The sequence below is a fragment of the Erithacus rubecula genome (genome assembly GCF_903797595.1).
Source record: "Erithacus rubecula genome assembly, chromosome: Z".
NCBI lineage: Eukaryota > Metazoa > Chordata > Aves > Passeriformes > Muscicapidae > Erithacus > Erithacus rubecula.
This window is the reverse complement of record NC_136661.1, coordinates 12,456,486-12,471,897: the sequence shown is the minus strand read 5'-3', so window position 1 is coordinate 12,471,897 and position 15,412 is coordinate 12,456,486. Positions and strand designations below refer to the sequence as shown.

General features: G+C 35.8%; 1 protein-coding gene across 3 annotated transcripts in view; it reads left to right on the top strand.

The window, feature by feature from the left end:
* SREK1 (splicing regulatory glutamic acid and lysine rich protein 1) overlaps positions 1 to 15,011 on the top strand; it is a 31,561-nt gene extending 16,550 nt beyond the window's left edge. For all 3 annotated transcript variants that reach the window (XM_079330680.1, XM_079330682.1, XM_079330681.1), the window contains exons 7-12: positions 211 to 325; positions 3,149 to 3,268; positions 5,525 to 6,028; positions 11,038 to 11,133; positions 11,599 to 11,734; positions 12,753 to 15,011. In XM_079330680.1, the coding sequence (XP_079186806.1) occupies positions 211 to 325; positions 3,149 to 3,268; positions 5,525 to 6,028; positions 11,038 to 11,133; positions 11,599 to 11,734; positions 12,753 to 12,905 (1,124 nt within the window). In that variant the 3' untranslated portion in view covers positions 12,906 to 15,011. The remainder of the gene's footprint in view (positions 1 to 210; positions 326 to 3,148; positions 3,269 to 5,524; positions 6,029 to 11,037; positions 11,134 to 11,598; positions 11,735 to 12,752) is intronic.
* Positions 15,012 to 15,412: the final 401 nt, after the last annotated feature.

Here is a 15,412-nt window from a genome sequence, read left to right as displayed (position 1 = left end):
TGGTTTATGTGTACTGCTGCAGGATGGCTGCACTCAACGAGTATATGCAATGACTTTCTTGGATGTTTCTGAAGGATATTTGCAAAGAAGGAAGATGTGCAGAGAGTAGGCCCCTTGCAATATATGTGGTACATTCCACTTGTGCCAGATTGTTAACTGGGATCTTTAAATGTTCTGAGCTTACACTGCAAAGTGGTTTTTTCCTCTCAGAGTCTGGAAAGAGCAGTGAAAGAAAAGGCGGTCGATCTCGTTCCCATTCTCGTTCAGAATCCAGGTCTAGCTCAAAATCCCGATCTAGGAGGAAAAGATCACACTCAAAACACAGGTAGGAATGCTTTTTGTTTCAGACTAAGATCATATTGGGGTTTTTTTGCATGGTGCTGGTTACTGGCATTTTTTAGACAAGTATTCCTGTAGGGATTACTAACTTGCATCCAGCAGATCAGGATAAGCAGGAATTTCATCTCTGAATAGATACTCTGTGCCTCTAAATCATAAATGTTCTTAGAATTACTTTCAGTTCAAACATACTAGATGCCACTTCCAGTGCCATGTAAAATATTAAGTTCTGTGGGGTTTTTGTACATTTAATGTTCTTGTACATTGGCCTATGTAGGCAAATAACGTTTTGTTACTTGTATTTTAAAGAGGAAATTGCATTTTGTGGATGGAATATATAATTTACAGGTAACACCCTGAGCAGATAGGCTGGCTGGTTTTTGGTATAGAGTTCCTATTGTCTTCAACTTCTAAACAGTGAGTTAATAAATGCATTGTTTTTATTTACTGTCCTGAAAATGTGAAGCTGTGTTTTTGAAAAGCACAGGGAAAAGGCTTCAGGGACAGTTTCTCATTTTTAAGGTTTTGTTTACTTGACTTAATTTGTTCAGTTCTGAAACAGAAATTTTCTAGATCATTCTTGAAGTACTACCATTAAGATTTTTTGTCTGAAAATGAAGCAGTCTTGTTCTGTAAGAATCATAAAGGCTTCCCAAAATGGCCTAGATTCTTTCCATGTCAGGAATATCTTTTGAGAACCTGGGTAAATCAGTCTAAAGATACTTGGCTATATTAAGGATAAAAAAAAAAAACAAAAACAAAACAACAACAACAAAATTTGGAATGTTATTTGATTGCTTACACTTTTAAAAGGTGAGTGTCACCCATATTGCAGCAGCAGCTTTCATGCATCCTTTCATTGTAAATAAGACTACTAAGATACTTTTAAATGCAGAAAATCCAGTGAGAGGAAGTAATCAGCTATACTTTCAAATATACAAATGCAGGCTTCAGTTTCACAATAGGAGGAAACCACACATTCTGATATCTTCAAAATTGTTAGGTACCTTTTTGATGCAAGAAGGACCATTTGATTACTTCTTTATTGCTTGCTTCTCTGCCGTGTCCCTAACTCAAGGCATAACTGATAAACTTTAGTCTAACAATGCAGTAATTTTAGTACTACTTTGTATTGGCACAAACCAAGTGGAATTTTAGAAGATAAGCTTTTCGTTTTTGAAATGTGGAAAACATGTTCTTTAAACAAATGTTTAATTACTATATTCTATTATGTTTTGTTAAATTCTTTAATATTGCTACTGTCAGATTTAAGAAAATGCTGTAAATTAGGCAGTCTGACCTGTTGAGGCAGCTCCAACCATAAAAATTATGTATCCTTACTGCTTCCCTGTGTTATATAATGTAATCTTCATCTCTGTGACATAGAATTTGTCAAAGGTGGTGCTTTGGTTCAGTTGTAATTATTTGGCCTTGCGGTTGATTTGTATTTCCTTGCTGATGAGGAGAACAAAGTTGTAGTAAAAAATGGCTTCCCCTTCTCTTGGTATATATTACTGATGCTGTTTGGGACTACCTAAAAACAGAGTCCAGACAAAATTAGGAATAAAAAGTGGCTACATTTATTGAAGGGCCTTCAGGTACATTTAGGGTAGACAAAGTCCCCCCTGGGGGTTACACCCAAAATAGATCATGGGCCACATGTTTCCATTTGGATATTGAGGTTTAATCTTGCAGTTACAGCTTCAGGTAAGGAAATAATTTGCCACAAGTTTGCTTGCCCTCCAAACTAACTTTTGTGTACATTTCTTGGGGCCTGAGAAAGTAAGGTGTCCTTGATTCTCAGGCCTAGGGAGAAATTGTTTTGTCTGACCAAAATGGGAAACCAGTATCTAACACTATATATGGAGTTACACACTAAAGAATAGCAGGATTACAGATGTATGAGAAATATAACAGCTGAAATCCTAAGGCATCATTATACTGTGTGTCTTGAGCTGTGGAAGGTAGGTGCAGCTTTTTACCTCACAATTCTTCAGGTTTTATTGAGTAGTATACATGATCTTTCTGTCTGTGGTAAGTTAAACTTTGTGGTACCTTGTGAAGCATAGGATCCAGTGATTTTATTTTATTTTATTTTTTGAGCTTAATGTGTAAATTTTTCTATTTATTTCTGCTTCCTTGAGGAAAAGGGTCTTCTGAAAACAGGGAGTATTTTGAAAAAGAATTTTAAAAGTCCTATTTTCTTCATCAAATCTGCATAAGACTTTATTTTTTGAATCAGAGTATCTGCACTTTAATTGCAACTGAAATCCATACCAATAGATTCTTTTATCTGGTAAGGTAACTTGACTAAAAGCTACACCACGGATCATTAGGGTTTTTTATGAATTTAAATTATAAGGATGGAGAAGAGAGCAAAAAGGTTGTTGCAACCAAAGTTATGTTTGATGACAAAGACTTCAGTAAATGAAGGCCTGGAAAGGAAATAAAATTTTACTAATTATTTTTACAGTCTGCTAGAAACTGTCAGAGATTTTATGCGGTGTCATTTTGTAAGGACAACTGTTGTAAATGATACTAACTTGTATTTTCCAGATTCATGGAGATTATTATGAAACACTGGTATAACTTAAATGGTTCAAAGAAGAGCATGTACACCTGGTGAAGCATAAAGTATCCATATCTGCAAAATCATTTGCAGACAGTATATTGTTAAGGTGTCATTCTTTATCATGTCATACAATACTGTGTGGTGGCACAACACATGTATACTGTCATTTTGTTGGTTGACTTCATTTGTATGAAGTTTCAATGTTAAAATAGTTTTCTTCTGACGTTCTTCATTTAGAAGCAGATCTGGCAATAGATCTCTTTCAAGACACAAGGACAGACGCAGATCCCGAAGTCCCCTGAAAAAACGATCTAGATCTACAGAAAGACGGAAATCCAGAAGTCGCTCTCGTTCTCGGTGAGTTCTGTTCCACAAAATGGTACTGTTGGCTCACAATACGCAGTTTTGAAAAAAAAAAACAAACTTTTTAGGTGACCAAAAAGGGTGGAGTGTCATTTGTGGGACAAAATGACAGAAGGTAAATTTTAATACTGAGTATAGTAGTCTTGGCTAGGATAGAATTAATTATCTTGTAGCCTGTATGGTGTACCTCCAGGGGTTAAATGGTCATGCTGAGGCACCTGAACTTTGATAGTCTCATCTACATTTGTATTGACATCCAAACCGACTGGTAGGAGTGATTTTGTCAGAATACAACTGATATTTAAGGAATATCCTCTGTATCTTGTGAACCCATAAAAGAAAGGGTAATGCTTGTTTGATGTGTATCTCTTGAGAAGGTCAAATTCAGACTGATGTTGAACCCTGTATTGTGAGAACATGGATAAGGTTCTTGTGTGTGACCTTTTATTTTCATCTCTGATTTCTTGTATGTCAAACAGCAGGAACAAATGCATGTATCGATTGTATGGCGTATATGTATTTCAGGATATAATATGTATGCATTTTATCTAGTTTATTTTTGTCTGATCATCTAATTACTAAACTGTGAAATTTTAACAAGATCATAGCATAATGTTTTGAGGAATGAATTAGTGAATAAGCTCAAACCAAGACTGCCTGTGAAAATAGCTTCATGAATAAAAGTTCTGGTATGTTCTTAGTTTCATTTCTATAATTCCCTTGATTTATTTAAAGGTATATTTGTATTTAGGTTGTGCAGCTGCCTCTTACTCTATGAGATAAGTTTTGTGGGAGAGAGCGCTGCAGATCTGTGGACCTATGTGGAAACAGAATTAGGCTGTGTAGCTGGCTGGGTTTTTTGTGGATCCTTTGATTCTCTGTTTCTGTTTTCTGGAGCTTCTTGTTATATCTGCTCATTGATCTGGGAAAGTCCATGAAATCTCTGTGATAAATTAACTAGAAGACATTGCTTGGGAGGCTGTAAGGCTGATGTTGTGGAGACTGTGCATGGCTTTATCTTTATGATGTTATGTTCCATCTCTGAGACTCCCTAATGAAGTACTTGACAGAACCTCATGGAAATCAAAGTTGTCAGGTCATAGAGCATACAACACTCTGCTGTTTATTTGCAGTTGAGAGGAAGATTCAGCCAAACACTTCTTCAGTTTGAGGAAAGTTTGAGTGCTTAGGAGCTTTCGTGTGTGAAGGAGTCTCTTTTCGAATGTGTAAAAATCTAGAACAGATACCAATACCAAAGGACTTCTGTCAGTCTGGTTCTTCTTGACACAATAAGGCTTACTAATCAATTTCTCCTCTACCTGTTTCTCCTGTTTCTCTCTCTGAACAGCTGTTCTTTCGTTATGTGTGTCTGTACTGGAGACGAAAGATGGAGTCTTGCATTTTAAAATAGTTCCATACTAAAATGTAATCTTCCAACTGAAGTTGTTACTAATTAGTTTTTGTTTGACTTGATGACCTGAATCAGATGGAATTTTCCTTGCTGTTCTTTTTATGAACATGTATCCTACTTCTTGTCCCAAAGAACCTGTTTTCCTTTTGGCTGTTTTTACTGTATTAGCATTTTTCATTAATTTTCAAATTCCTAATGATATTGCGCATGTTTGAATTGTCTTGATTGAATTTTGATCTTATATTTGCCTTTTAAGGGAATATGGTGACATTTTGTTTTCTTTTTATTTCTATGTATTTATTTCTATTTATTTTTACATATTAAGTGTTGTTGGACTTCCAGGCAGTTCAAGGATATCTTTGAGAGAAAACTGTAGAATATAAAGACTTATCAGTCAGCTGTCATTACTCAACTGGCAGTGATTAATCTGAAGACCATTTTATGTGGGTACATTTTTAGTAAAGAGTGGATTTACAGATTGTAGAGTTTGTCTCCTGACAAAATATAGAAAATTTATATATGCATAATTACGTTACTGTTAGGTGAAGAGAAACATTCTCTCCAAACATAGTAGCATCACTTGGAAGACAGTGCTTAGATTTGGTTTTGGCTTCCCCTTCTCCAGCTTGGTTTCCAAATTTTTCCTAGATGTATATAGGTGTGTATTTCCTAGCTATATATAGCTTTCCCTCAGTTTGAACAGGGGTAAAAATTAAAATATTGGATGATTGCTATTTTTCTATAGAGACACACACTTTATCTTGATGTAAAAAATTAGTTGTAATTTTAATTGGAAAGTTCAAAGATGAATTAATGGGTTTGTGTTTGGCTTTTCACAGGGACAAGAAAAGAGACAAAGAAAAGATCAAGGAAAAAGAAAAGGCCAAAGAAAAAGAGAAAGACAGAGACCGAGACAAGGAGAAGGATAGGGATCGAGACAAAGACAGGGAAAGAGAGCGAGATAAAGAGAGAAATAGGGAGAAGGACAAGGAGAGAGATAAAGAGCGAAGCAAAGACAGAGAGAGAGCGCGAGACAAAGACAGGGACAGGGAAAAGGAAAAAGATAAAGATAAGGAAAAAGACAAGGAAGAGATAGATGAGAACAAAGAAAAAGAAGATACTGAGAAAGAAGGAGAGAAGGACAGAGAGAAGATTAAGGACAAGGAGGGAGATAAGGACAAAGCAGGGGACAAAGAAAAGGACAGAGACAAAGAAAAGGAAAAAGATGGGGATAAGGAGAAGGAGCGAGAAAAAGAGAGAGATGATAAAAAGAAGAAAGATAAGAGATCCAGAACACCCCCAAGAAGCTATAGCTCTTCAAGAAGATCTCGTAGCTCCAGCAGGTTTGTTTAGAATTTTTCATGCTTGTTTTTATTTTGGTTGTTTTGGTTTTTTTTTTTTTGACTTGTCAGATCAGTGAGGCACTATCCTAATTTTTATATATTGATAGCACCCTGTCACTTGCTAAATAAATTTGTATTATTTCTGTTTTGTGGATTTTCTTTTAAAATAACATCTGTTATAAAAAGCTCTATATGATGCCTGATAGAACAGAGTTTCTTGTTTGGCTGGTGGTACTTGACTTTCACATACCCATATTCTATCAATCTTGAGCACAGTAATCAGAGGATTCTTGTGCCATTTCTGTATGTTACAGACAGCCAGAAGTTCTGACTAACATCACACACATCATCTTTGCCCTGATGAAAGTTTGAGTCACTCTTACATAGTTCTTTAATTACTTTCATACTGCAGCATTTTGGTCTGTGGGTCTTGCAGTTGTTTGCTAGTACTTGCCTCTCTTTGGCTGGGTGGCTGGTGAACTGTGGGAAGCAAGCTTGTGGCTTGGCTGGCTAGCTTTTCACAAGGTGAGTGTATCTCAATTGGAAGAGACAAATATGTTTATCTGACTAGATGTCCAGGTGTAACTTGGAAGTAACATTTCTTAACACTGCTTACAATAAGCAGGAAAATAATAAAGTTAATGCAGCTGTTGGTTTTGGCTCTGAGGGGAGCTTAACTGGCAGGAAGTCTGGATATATTCATTGCTGCAGAAAGAGGCTGTGAGATTACAATCATTCTCTGTAAGCCAACTCAGGCATATTCTAAAAACTATGCAGCCATGTTAGGTTTATAAGCATTGGTGGATAAGGTCCTTTCTGTTACATCAGGAATGAGGGAGTTCAGAATTGTATCAGATTTAAATGTCAGATTATAATCTTGAGATAATGAAGTGCTGCATGAATTGGACAAGTTTTACCTGTTTTAATAATTTCACTAGACAAAAGCAGAATTCTTGTAGTTCTCAAAATTCATCAGTTCAAGTTCCATGGAAGGCAGAAAAAGGTGTAATGGTTTTGGAACATTGTGTTTGTGTTATGAGATTTGTAGACAAAATATTGTTTCTTCCTTAAGCGTATGCAGCTTCCTACTTAAATGACTGGAAGGCCCACAGAGATACTTCTATCAGCTTTGAAACCATTTTTTTCAACTCATAGGCCTCAGAGTGTTGAATTTGATAAATGCAGAAAACTGTATAAAGGCTTCACAATATGTAGCTTATATAGGAACCTTGGTGGAAAACCAAATTCCTAGTGCCAAATAGCAAGTTTGGTTAGTTAGCTGAGTGTTAGCAAAAGCTCATACTCTAGTTTGCAGTAATTTTGCTCCCCCTTAGGAGTCTTACTAGTTAAGAAAGCACTGTGGGAAAGCTTCAATATCATGTGTACTTGAACTAAGAATTCTTGTGCAAATTAGTGCATTTCTAGTGCAGTCAAAGTACAAAACTGTACTTTGGTGTGATACAGGTGTTGTTAAGCAAGGGCAGTGTTCTTCTGAAGCTGGACAATGAGAAAATACTCCTAATATGGATTTACAATTTTTTCTTCAGATGTAACTGTTCCTTAGAGCATCAATGCAGAGGCCACTGCTGGTCAATGTCATTATCAGCGTCTTAGACAGTGGGACAGAGTACATCCTCTGTAGCTTTCCAAATAACAGAGAACCAGCTGTGGGAGGAGGCTGGTCTGCCATTTAGACAAACCTCAGCAGGTGGGAGAAATGGTAGTCATGTCATGGAGTTGAACAGAGAAAAATGACAAGTCCTGCACCTGAGCAGGAATAATGCCATTGCATGTGTATAGCATGGGGGTTCACTAACTGGAAGGCTGGCTTGCAGGCCCTGCTGCCAGGAAAGCCAGCAATGTTTGTGAGTAGGTCAAGAAAGGTAATTCTTTCCCTCTTCTGGTGATTACATATTTAGAAGCCTGTTCTGGGCTTCCCATTACAAGAGACATGCAGATGTACTGGACTGAGTCCAGTGAAGGGCCATGAAGCTGATAAAGGGCTTGGAGCTTCCTTCATACAAGGGAGTACTGAGGAATCTTGTTTAGCTTGGAAAAGAGAAGGTTGAGGAGCATCTATCTTATCAATACGTATGAATATCTGATAATATGGAGAAGACAGAGCCAGTGGAGGCCTGTGACAATTAAGAGGTGACAGGTACATATTGACCTATAGGTAATAAAGCGGTTTTTTTCCTCTTGTGTTGAAATTGTGGTTTTACTGGGTAAACTGGAGCCAGTCACCTCAAGGGATTGTTGTCTCCTCCGTCCAAAAATCTTCCTGGATATGACCCTTAATAATCTACTCTGATTGACCCTCTTGTAAGGTGGGGAAGGGATAGGTTTGACTAAATGATCTTCAGAGGGCCCTTCCAACCTTACTAGCATCATTGTTCTCTGAAAAGTAATTGTGAATAGGTTGGGTTACATTAGGGGTCTTTCTTGGGTGATGGACATTGCATAGTTGAAACGGTTGCCGACCTTTCCAGTGAAGATTGTTCAACAGATAGGCATTTCAGTACAGCAGTTGACTGCTGATCATGTAAAATATAAAAGTAAATGTAAAATATTGGGCCAATAGTAATCTTTTTGGAGAAAAGGTGAAGGTGGAATAGGAGATATAAGACCTTCTAAGAACTATATAGCAGATGACCTTGCTTTGCTGACAGACATGCTTGTAAGTACTGGAAATAAGATGGTTGTGATTCCTAGCTGAAAGAAGAAATAGACCATGGGACAAGAAATCAGTTGGAAAAGGAGCTATCTTAACAGGCTAGCAGAGCCAGTAGCACCAGATCATATGCAGAATGTTATTTCGGTGTATAATTAAGAGACATAGGGTCACTATCAAAGTATTCAGAACTTATTTTTCTTAAATTTTGCTCTATTAGCACTGTGTAAGGCATTTAATGAAACAGGTGCACAAAAATCTTTTTATGTACAAATGTAATAGAGATGGGAACATGCAGTGAGGCACAGTGATAATTCTTCAACTTGAAATAAGAAAAGCAGAAACTGAAAATAAAGTTTAATGAATAAGCAGTTTCTAGTTTGAGCACAATTGCCAAAGCATTTGGTTTGCAGGTACATATGCTGGAAAGCAAAGTCAGGTCGAAATGTACTCAATGTAGCCAAAGTGACAGCAGTGAGAGAGAATAATCAATTTCCATTATCATCAGTTAAATAAAGGTGATGATCAATGTGGAGATGTTCAAAATACAGTGTATGTTAACTAGTGAACAACTGATTAGTCATTGTGTTATTTACGATTTTGAGGCCATTTTATATTTTTGTTTATCAAAGATAAATCAAAAGCTTGCTGAACTAAATACTTCAGGAATCTTGTCCTGTGCAGCTTCAGGAGGTCGCTGTCTTGGTTTTGATTGAAAGAGAATTAAATTTCTTACTAGCATCCGGTACGGTGGTGGAGTTTTCCATTTTTTTTTCTGCTTACTCTCCTCTCCTGGTGAGGTGGGGGTGTGGAAGTTGAGGGGAAATGGGGGTAAAAGAAGGCAGGGAATGCACAAATGCCACTCAGGATTTAGTTGTCATCTGGAGTTAAAGCACGACAGTTCTTTTGACTTCTTTTGTTTCCTCACCAATCCCTTCCTTATTCAACCTTGTCATGCACTTCCAGGCTCTGTTTTGAGAGTTGAGGAAAGAATACATTAGTAATAGAAACAAAATAATCATAGTAACAGTAATAATTGTAATGGAAAGAATAGAGAGGAGTAAAGTCCAAGAGAAACAAGTGATGCACTGCACAGTCACTCATCCCTCACTGACTTTTGGCCTGTTGAGTCATCTATCCTGGCCGTGCTCCCTCCCAGTGTCTTGCATACCTACTTGCTGGCAGAGCTTAGGAAACAAAAGTCCTTGATTTAGGGGTAAGTAATTAAAACATCATTCTCATACTGAGCCCAAAACACAGCACTGTTCTGGTTACTAGAAGGAAAATTATTCTGGCCAAAATCAGGACAGTCACAGTAGATGGTGTTGTCAGAGTATTGATCTATATAGTGATAACTGGCTATAATTTTTTGTGTCCTTTTGCTCCTTGTCTAGTAACTGTTTATTTCTTGTCTTTTCTAAACATTGGAAATTCAAATCTTCACAAATTTCAGAAGCTGTTATCTGTAAATGTAGCTTTTGTGCTGTATCTAGAAGTAAGTTTTAAACTTCTCTCTTTTTCTTCAGTTCTTCTTCTAATCTCCTTTTCCTGCTTTACAAAGAGTTGATAAGAAAAAAATCTTCTTTTGATAGATGAGTTCTGCAATTTTGTTAATGGCTCAGTTTTTGCCTTAATATAACATGTGCCTCAGTACAACCAACCAGTTATTTCTTGTTTTGTTGTGTTCAAGATTGTACTCTGTAATGGCAGCTTCAGGAAAATGTTCAACTATGTAAAACAGCAGTTTTGTAAAACACTTCAAGGTCTTCTATGATGATATTCTGTTTGCTAAGCAAGGACCACCAGAAAAACAGTCTTAATTATTCAGACTTCGACAACAACTTGGGCTTCATTTTGCCTGTTTTCTTCCAAACCAACTAATTCTAGCTCATATATTTAGGAATTAAATTTCATTCAGGTTAAACTGAAGTTGCAGTGATCTTCAGTTTGTAATGCTATGTTTTGAAACTTATATTGCTCAAAAGTTACACCTTTTGTCTTAATATTGCTCTTCATTCAATTGAGTTTTTTTCCTGACTGAAAAAAGTAAACTGATACAGTATTACCAACTTCAATGTGTTTTCATTGTTATCAAGCATATAAGGATTAAAAAGAAATTGAAAGGGCACTTTTTTTTTTTCCCTACTTTAGCCTTGCCTTTCCCACTAAACTGAAGCATAAACATTTTTATTTTTTAGTCTGTACAGTTCATATTTGGTTGGTAATATAGACTGTCATATACAGTAGATCTGTTAGATCATTGTAAGAGCTATTTTTTAATCTCCTTTGAGTTTATTATTTTTGAGTTTTAATGATATTGAATTTCTTGGTCCTGTAGAGAAAGGCGTAAAAGGAAGAGCAGAAGTCCCTCCAAGTCTCCTAAAACATCAAAAACAGCAAAAAGAAAGTCTTCACGAACTCCTTCTCCAAGAAGGTCAGTTTGATGTAAACACAGAAGTTAATGATCAGTAAAGAAGGAAGAATTCATAGTAATTTCTCTGTTTTACTGCATTTGTGCTAATGATTTCAGATGATTTCAGTCCGTCAGTTTGATTCAGTTTTAATTTAAAACTAACTCTAAACTTCAACCCTTTTGAGCTCTGGTATCCTTTCAATGACATGGTTTCAAATCAGTCAGCATTGCAAATTGCTTCAAATCAATAAAACCCCTTCATCTGACAGAGATGAATTTGCTTTTTTCTTTGCAAATACAGTGTCTGGTGGTCATATTGCACTGTTAAACTCTCTTCAGCCAAAAAATTCCCATTGTCTTTGTGATGGGTTAAAGTTGGGGAGGCTTTTTGGAAGTCCATGCTGGAGGCTTAGTTTGCAGTCAAATGGTTTGAAGTTTGTTGTAGTTGGATAAAATCCTAATTTAAATAAAAAATTTCTGAAACAGAAACAAGAAAGAAAAGAAAAGAGAAAGAGATACAAATAATGAAAGAAGAGAAAGAGAACGCTCCACTTCCAAGAAAAAAAGTAGTAAAGAAAAGGAGGGAAAGGAGAAATCTGACAAAAGCACCACTACTTTAAAGGTAAGTTTGTGTGACCCAAGTGATCAGCAGAATTAAGCAATAGTGAAGCCATTATTGAAATTCTCTGCATTCTTTTACTGTTCCCTTCTTTTTCTCCTGTTCTTTTATTTTGCAGTTGGGGTTAGCAGGCCAGTTTAAGTCTAAAGTAGACCTGTAGGGGGTTTTGAGCTTAGGTTACAGATACACCTTGTTTCTCATTTGTGCTGTGTGCTCTGTATTAATTAGGACTTGCCTGGCTTCCTACTTTAAGGAGATGGCTGGTCATTGACTAACAAGCAATGTTCAGGGATGGCTTGACTGTCAAACTGAGATGACTTCCTAAATAAACTCTCACCATGCAGTTCCAACTCTACCTTATTGAATTGGTCCTTGTCTGTACATTGGATTCTATAGGAATAAAGTTGTGTAAGAGTGCTATAGGATTTTTATTCCCTGCAAAATAGAAGAAATGAAACATCTTCAAATTATTTAATCTTAGAATTTGAATAGCATCACATCTTTTAAAGAGTAGTTTGTTGTGCTCAGAATTACTCAGCTGTTCTAAAACTGCTGGTTTAGGTGACTGTTCAAATGTTTGAGTATCTTACCCAGAACTCTCTTACAATGCATCATATACCTGACAAAAAATAAGAAGGAAAAAAATTTATTCCTGTTCTATTTAAAAAATATTGGTGAAGTTTTAGTTTCTGGAGCTGTTTCTCATACGTTACATGGTGCTGCTTGTTCTACAACTTCTATATAGTTAATATAGTTATTATAGTTAATAGAACATTTTATGGCATGATTTCTTGGGTTACAGATTGTTATGTTATGACTGCGGAACTTCAGCCAACTAAAAAGAAAGCTTATTTCTAAAAAAGGCGAGGGACAAAGAAGCTCACACCTCTTTTCTAAAATTTGCAAATACAAGATTTATGTGTAAAAATTGAAACAATAAAATTACTGAGAGCTGGTTGGAAGTCACAGCCTATAATGCTAAGAATATTATTTTGTTGTCAAATATTTTTACCTTTGGTAGGACAAAGATAACAATAAAGAAGATCAGAATTCGGAAACTGACAAAGAAGTAGACAATAGAGATACACAAAGGACAGATGAAGTCAAGCTACAACAGAACGGGAACTGTCAACCAAATGAAGAAAACCTCTCAATTAAAGTGGAAGAGGTTTAAAGCAAAGAATGAACTTCTGATTCAACCAAGAAATGAAATCCAAAGCATTTTATTTCCCAAAATGAGGAAGAAAATGTCAAAGCAATCAACCTGAACGTGTTGATAGTATTAGTAGCTCCTCCAATTCTTGTGATAGCTTTGTTGTCTTCTTGCTGTAAAGCAAGAGAGCACAGACCAGTAGTTAATACCATGAAAAGGCAGATGCCATCAAAACTATTCATCTCTGAAAATCCATGCATTTCCATGATGGCTGTACTTGTAAAATGATTTGTGTTAAGTTTTGCTATAAGCTGTTACAAATAACTAGAAACTGAAAGATGTAAACCTGTACTTCCCAAAAGAAGCTGAAGATATGCATTGAAGGTTGTTTATCATAATGCTTGTTGATGACTTTTGTATTGTTTTGCCCTGTAGGTTAAAAGATCTGCAAAAACTTTAATGTGTGCTGTTTGATGTGCTTGAAAATGGTGCATAAATATACACACTTTTTTTCCTTGTAAATGACAACTGTCGGGAAAGGGGATTTAAACATAAACACAGTTGTACTGTTCTTATGTTAAATACTCAGATTAGTATGTTTTTCATTTGCTCACTGCTTGAGATTCTTAGGGTTTATTATTTAAAATAATTTCCTACTAATATCCTTCAAATTAATATTTCTTTTAAAGTATTTGAATAATGCATGCGCTTTTTCTGTGGAAGGAACATTGCCATGTTATAGATGTTAGGTTAGTTTACAGGGTTATTTTGGAGTTGCTTTGTTTTGTTTTCTTTGTCCATAGAGAAGTGAGCACATCTGTATGATGATACCAGAACTTACAGCTTTGTTTTGCAATGTACTGCAGTGTGTCTGTTCAGCTGAAAATAGTACAGGTGCCATTAAGAGAATAAATTTTTCCTTTTTGTTAAAAAAATGGGAGCACAAGCAGAAGCTTTAGTGCCTTCTTAAAATGCGGTATTTTCTAGAAATGTATGTGTGCTGTTAACACATTTTCAGCTAAATCTTATATGATCTCTCTTGCTACTTTGCCACCACCATACTGTAGACAAAAATGCAAGTGACTTGCCAGAATGGTTGTTTGATTCACTTTTAAAATAGTGAAGCTCCACTTTGCTTTTATTTTTTATTCTTAGAAGAGATTTATAAATAAGAGAAAAGATGTAATTTGGGGACCACCACTGTACGAAGTAGTAGCTGAATACAGAGTGTGCTCTGATCACCTGCATCAATGAAAGCCCTTAAGACATTTAATATACATTTGGATGGCCTTAATTGTTACCTCTCTGTTATTTTCTCTGATACCTGTTGGGCAATATAATAGGTATGGCATGCAAAGAAATAGGGGATAAATAATCTGAGGAAGAAAGTTCTAATTTATGTAGGGCTTACATAGTAGAGATTCTTTTTTCATATTTTGAGAAGAAAGCATTCAAGAAGAGAATGACAGAAGTGTTTTTGTCATGGTAGAACATGGTTTCTATTCTCTGAAGTAGTTTAATTGGTTACATGAGGTTTCTGATAAGTTACACTTTTGAGATATAATTATATCTTAAATCGCGTAGATTATTTTTACTACAGTTTAATGCAATCAAATTACTTTATTGCCTTACCTCATGGGAAGTGTTATTTCTTTTGGTTAAAATAAAAAACTAAGTGTATTGGCTATTTGCTTTCTACTTGTTTTAATTTTCCTCTGCATAGTTAATTTTTTCAATGGAAGGGAAGCATATTACACGGAATGAAAACTTTGCCCAACTCCTAAGGTAATGAAATTCAATTTGATTGTGAAGCTGCTTAATCACTCTTCATTTTCTATAAGGTTTAATCTTCTTGCCACTGTGTACATTTAAGACAACAGAAAATGCTTTACCGTGTAAAGTATAGAACAGCCATTTTTGTGATGTTTAAGCCACATGCTGTTGGCTGGTAAACGGCTAATTCTGATAAAATAAAAAATCTATATGCTTACAGGAAGACTGTGAAAGATTGTCTTGCAACAACAGCTGTCTTATTTATGATGTGTAAGTAGCATAGAGCAAAGAGATTGTTTGTATACTTGTTATCTTTGGTACCATTTCACTAATAAAATAAGTATTTTAGAGGGATGTTTCTGCTGGTACATGCTTATTAAAGGAATATTTTTAGACCATATGGTTTTATTTATAGAGCTGCTTTCATTTGAAATGTGGATATTAGTGAAAACATACATGTATTATTTATGTTTTCATTGAAAAGCTAAATTTCTCTGTTGGGAAGAGCTGAAGTTCTTTCAGTATATCATGTCTGGTATTAGTTTGGTTTCTTGAGTTTTGTTATCCTGAAGCAGCATAGCTCTATGATGTTACAAAGTATGTAAAGGATAGTGTACACTAAGAGAAACATGCCTTTGGAAGTTAATAGTTATGGATGGCAGCCTTAACTTTCTAGCTAGCGCATCACATGTGTGAGGCTATATGCAGCACATTGTTACATTGTATATTAATTATGGTTCCCTTACAAAAAGTGT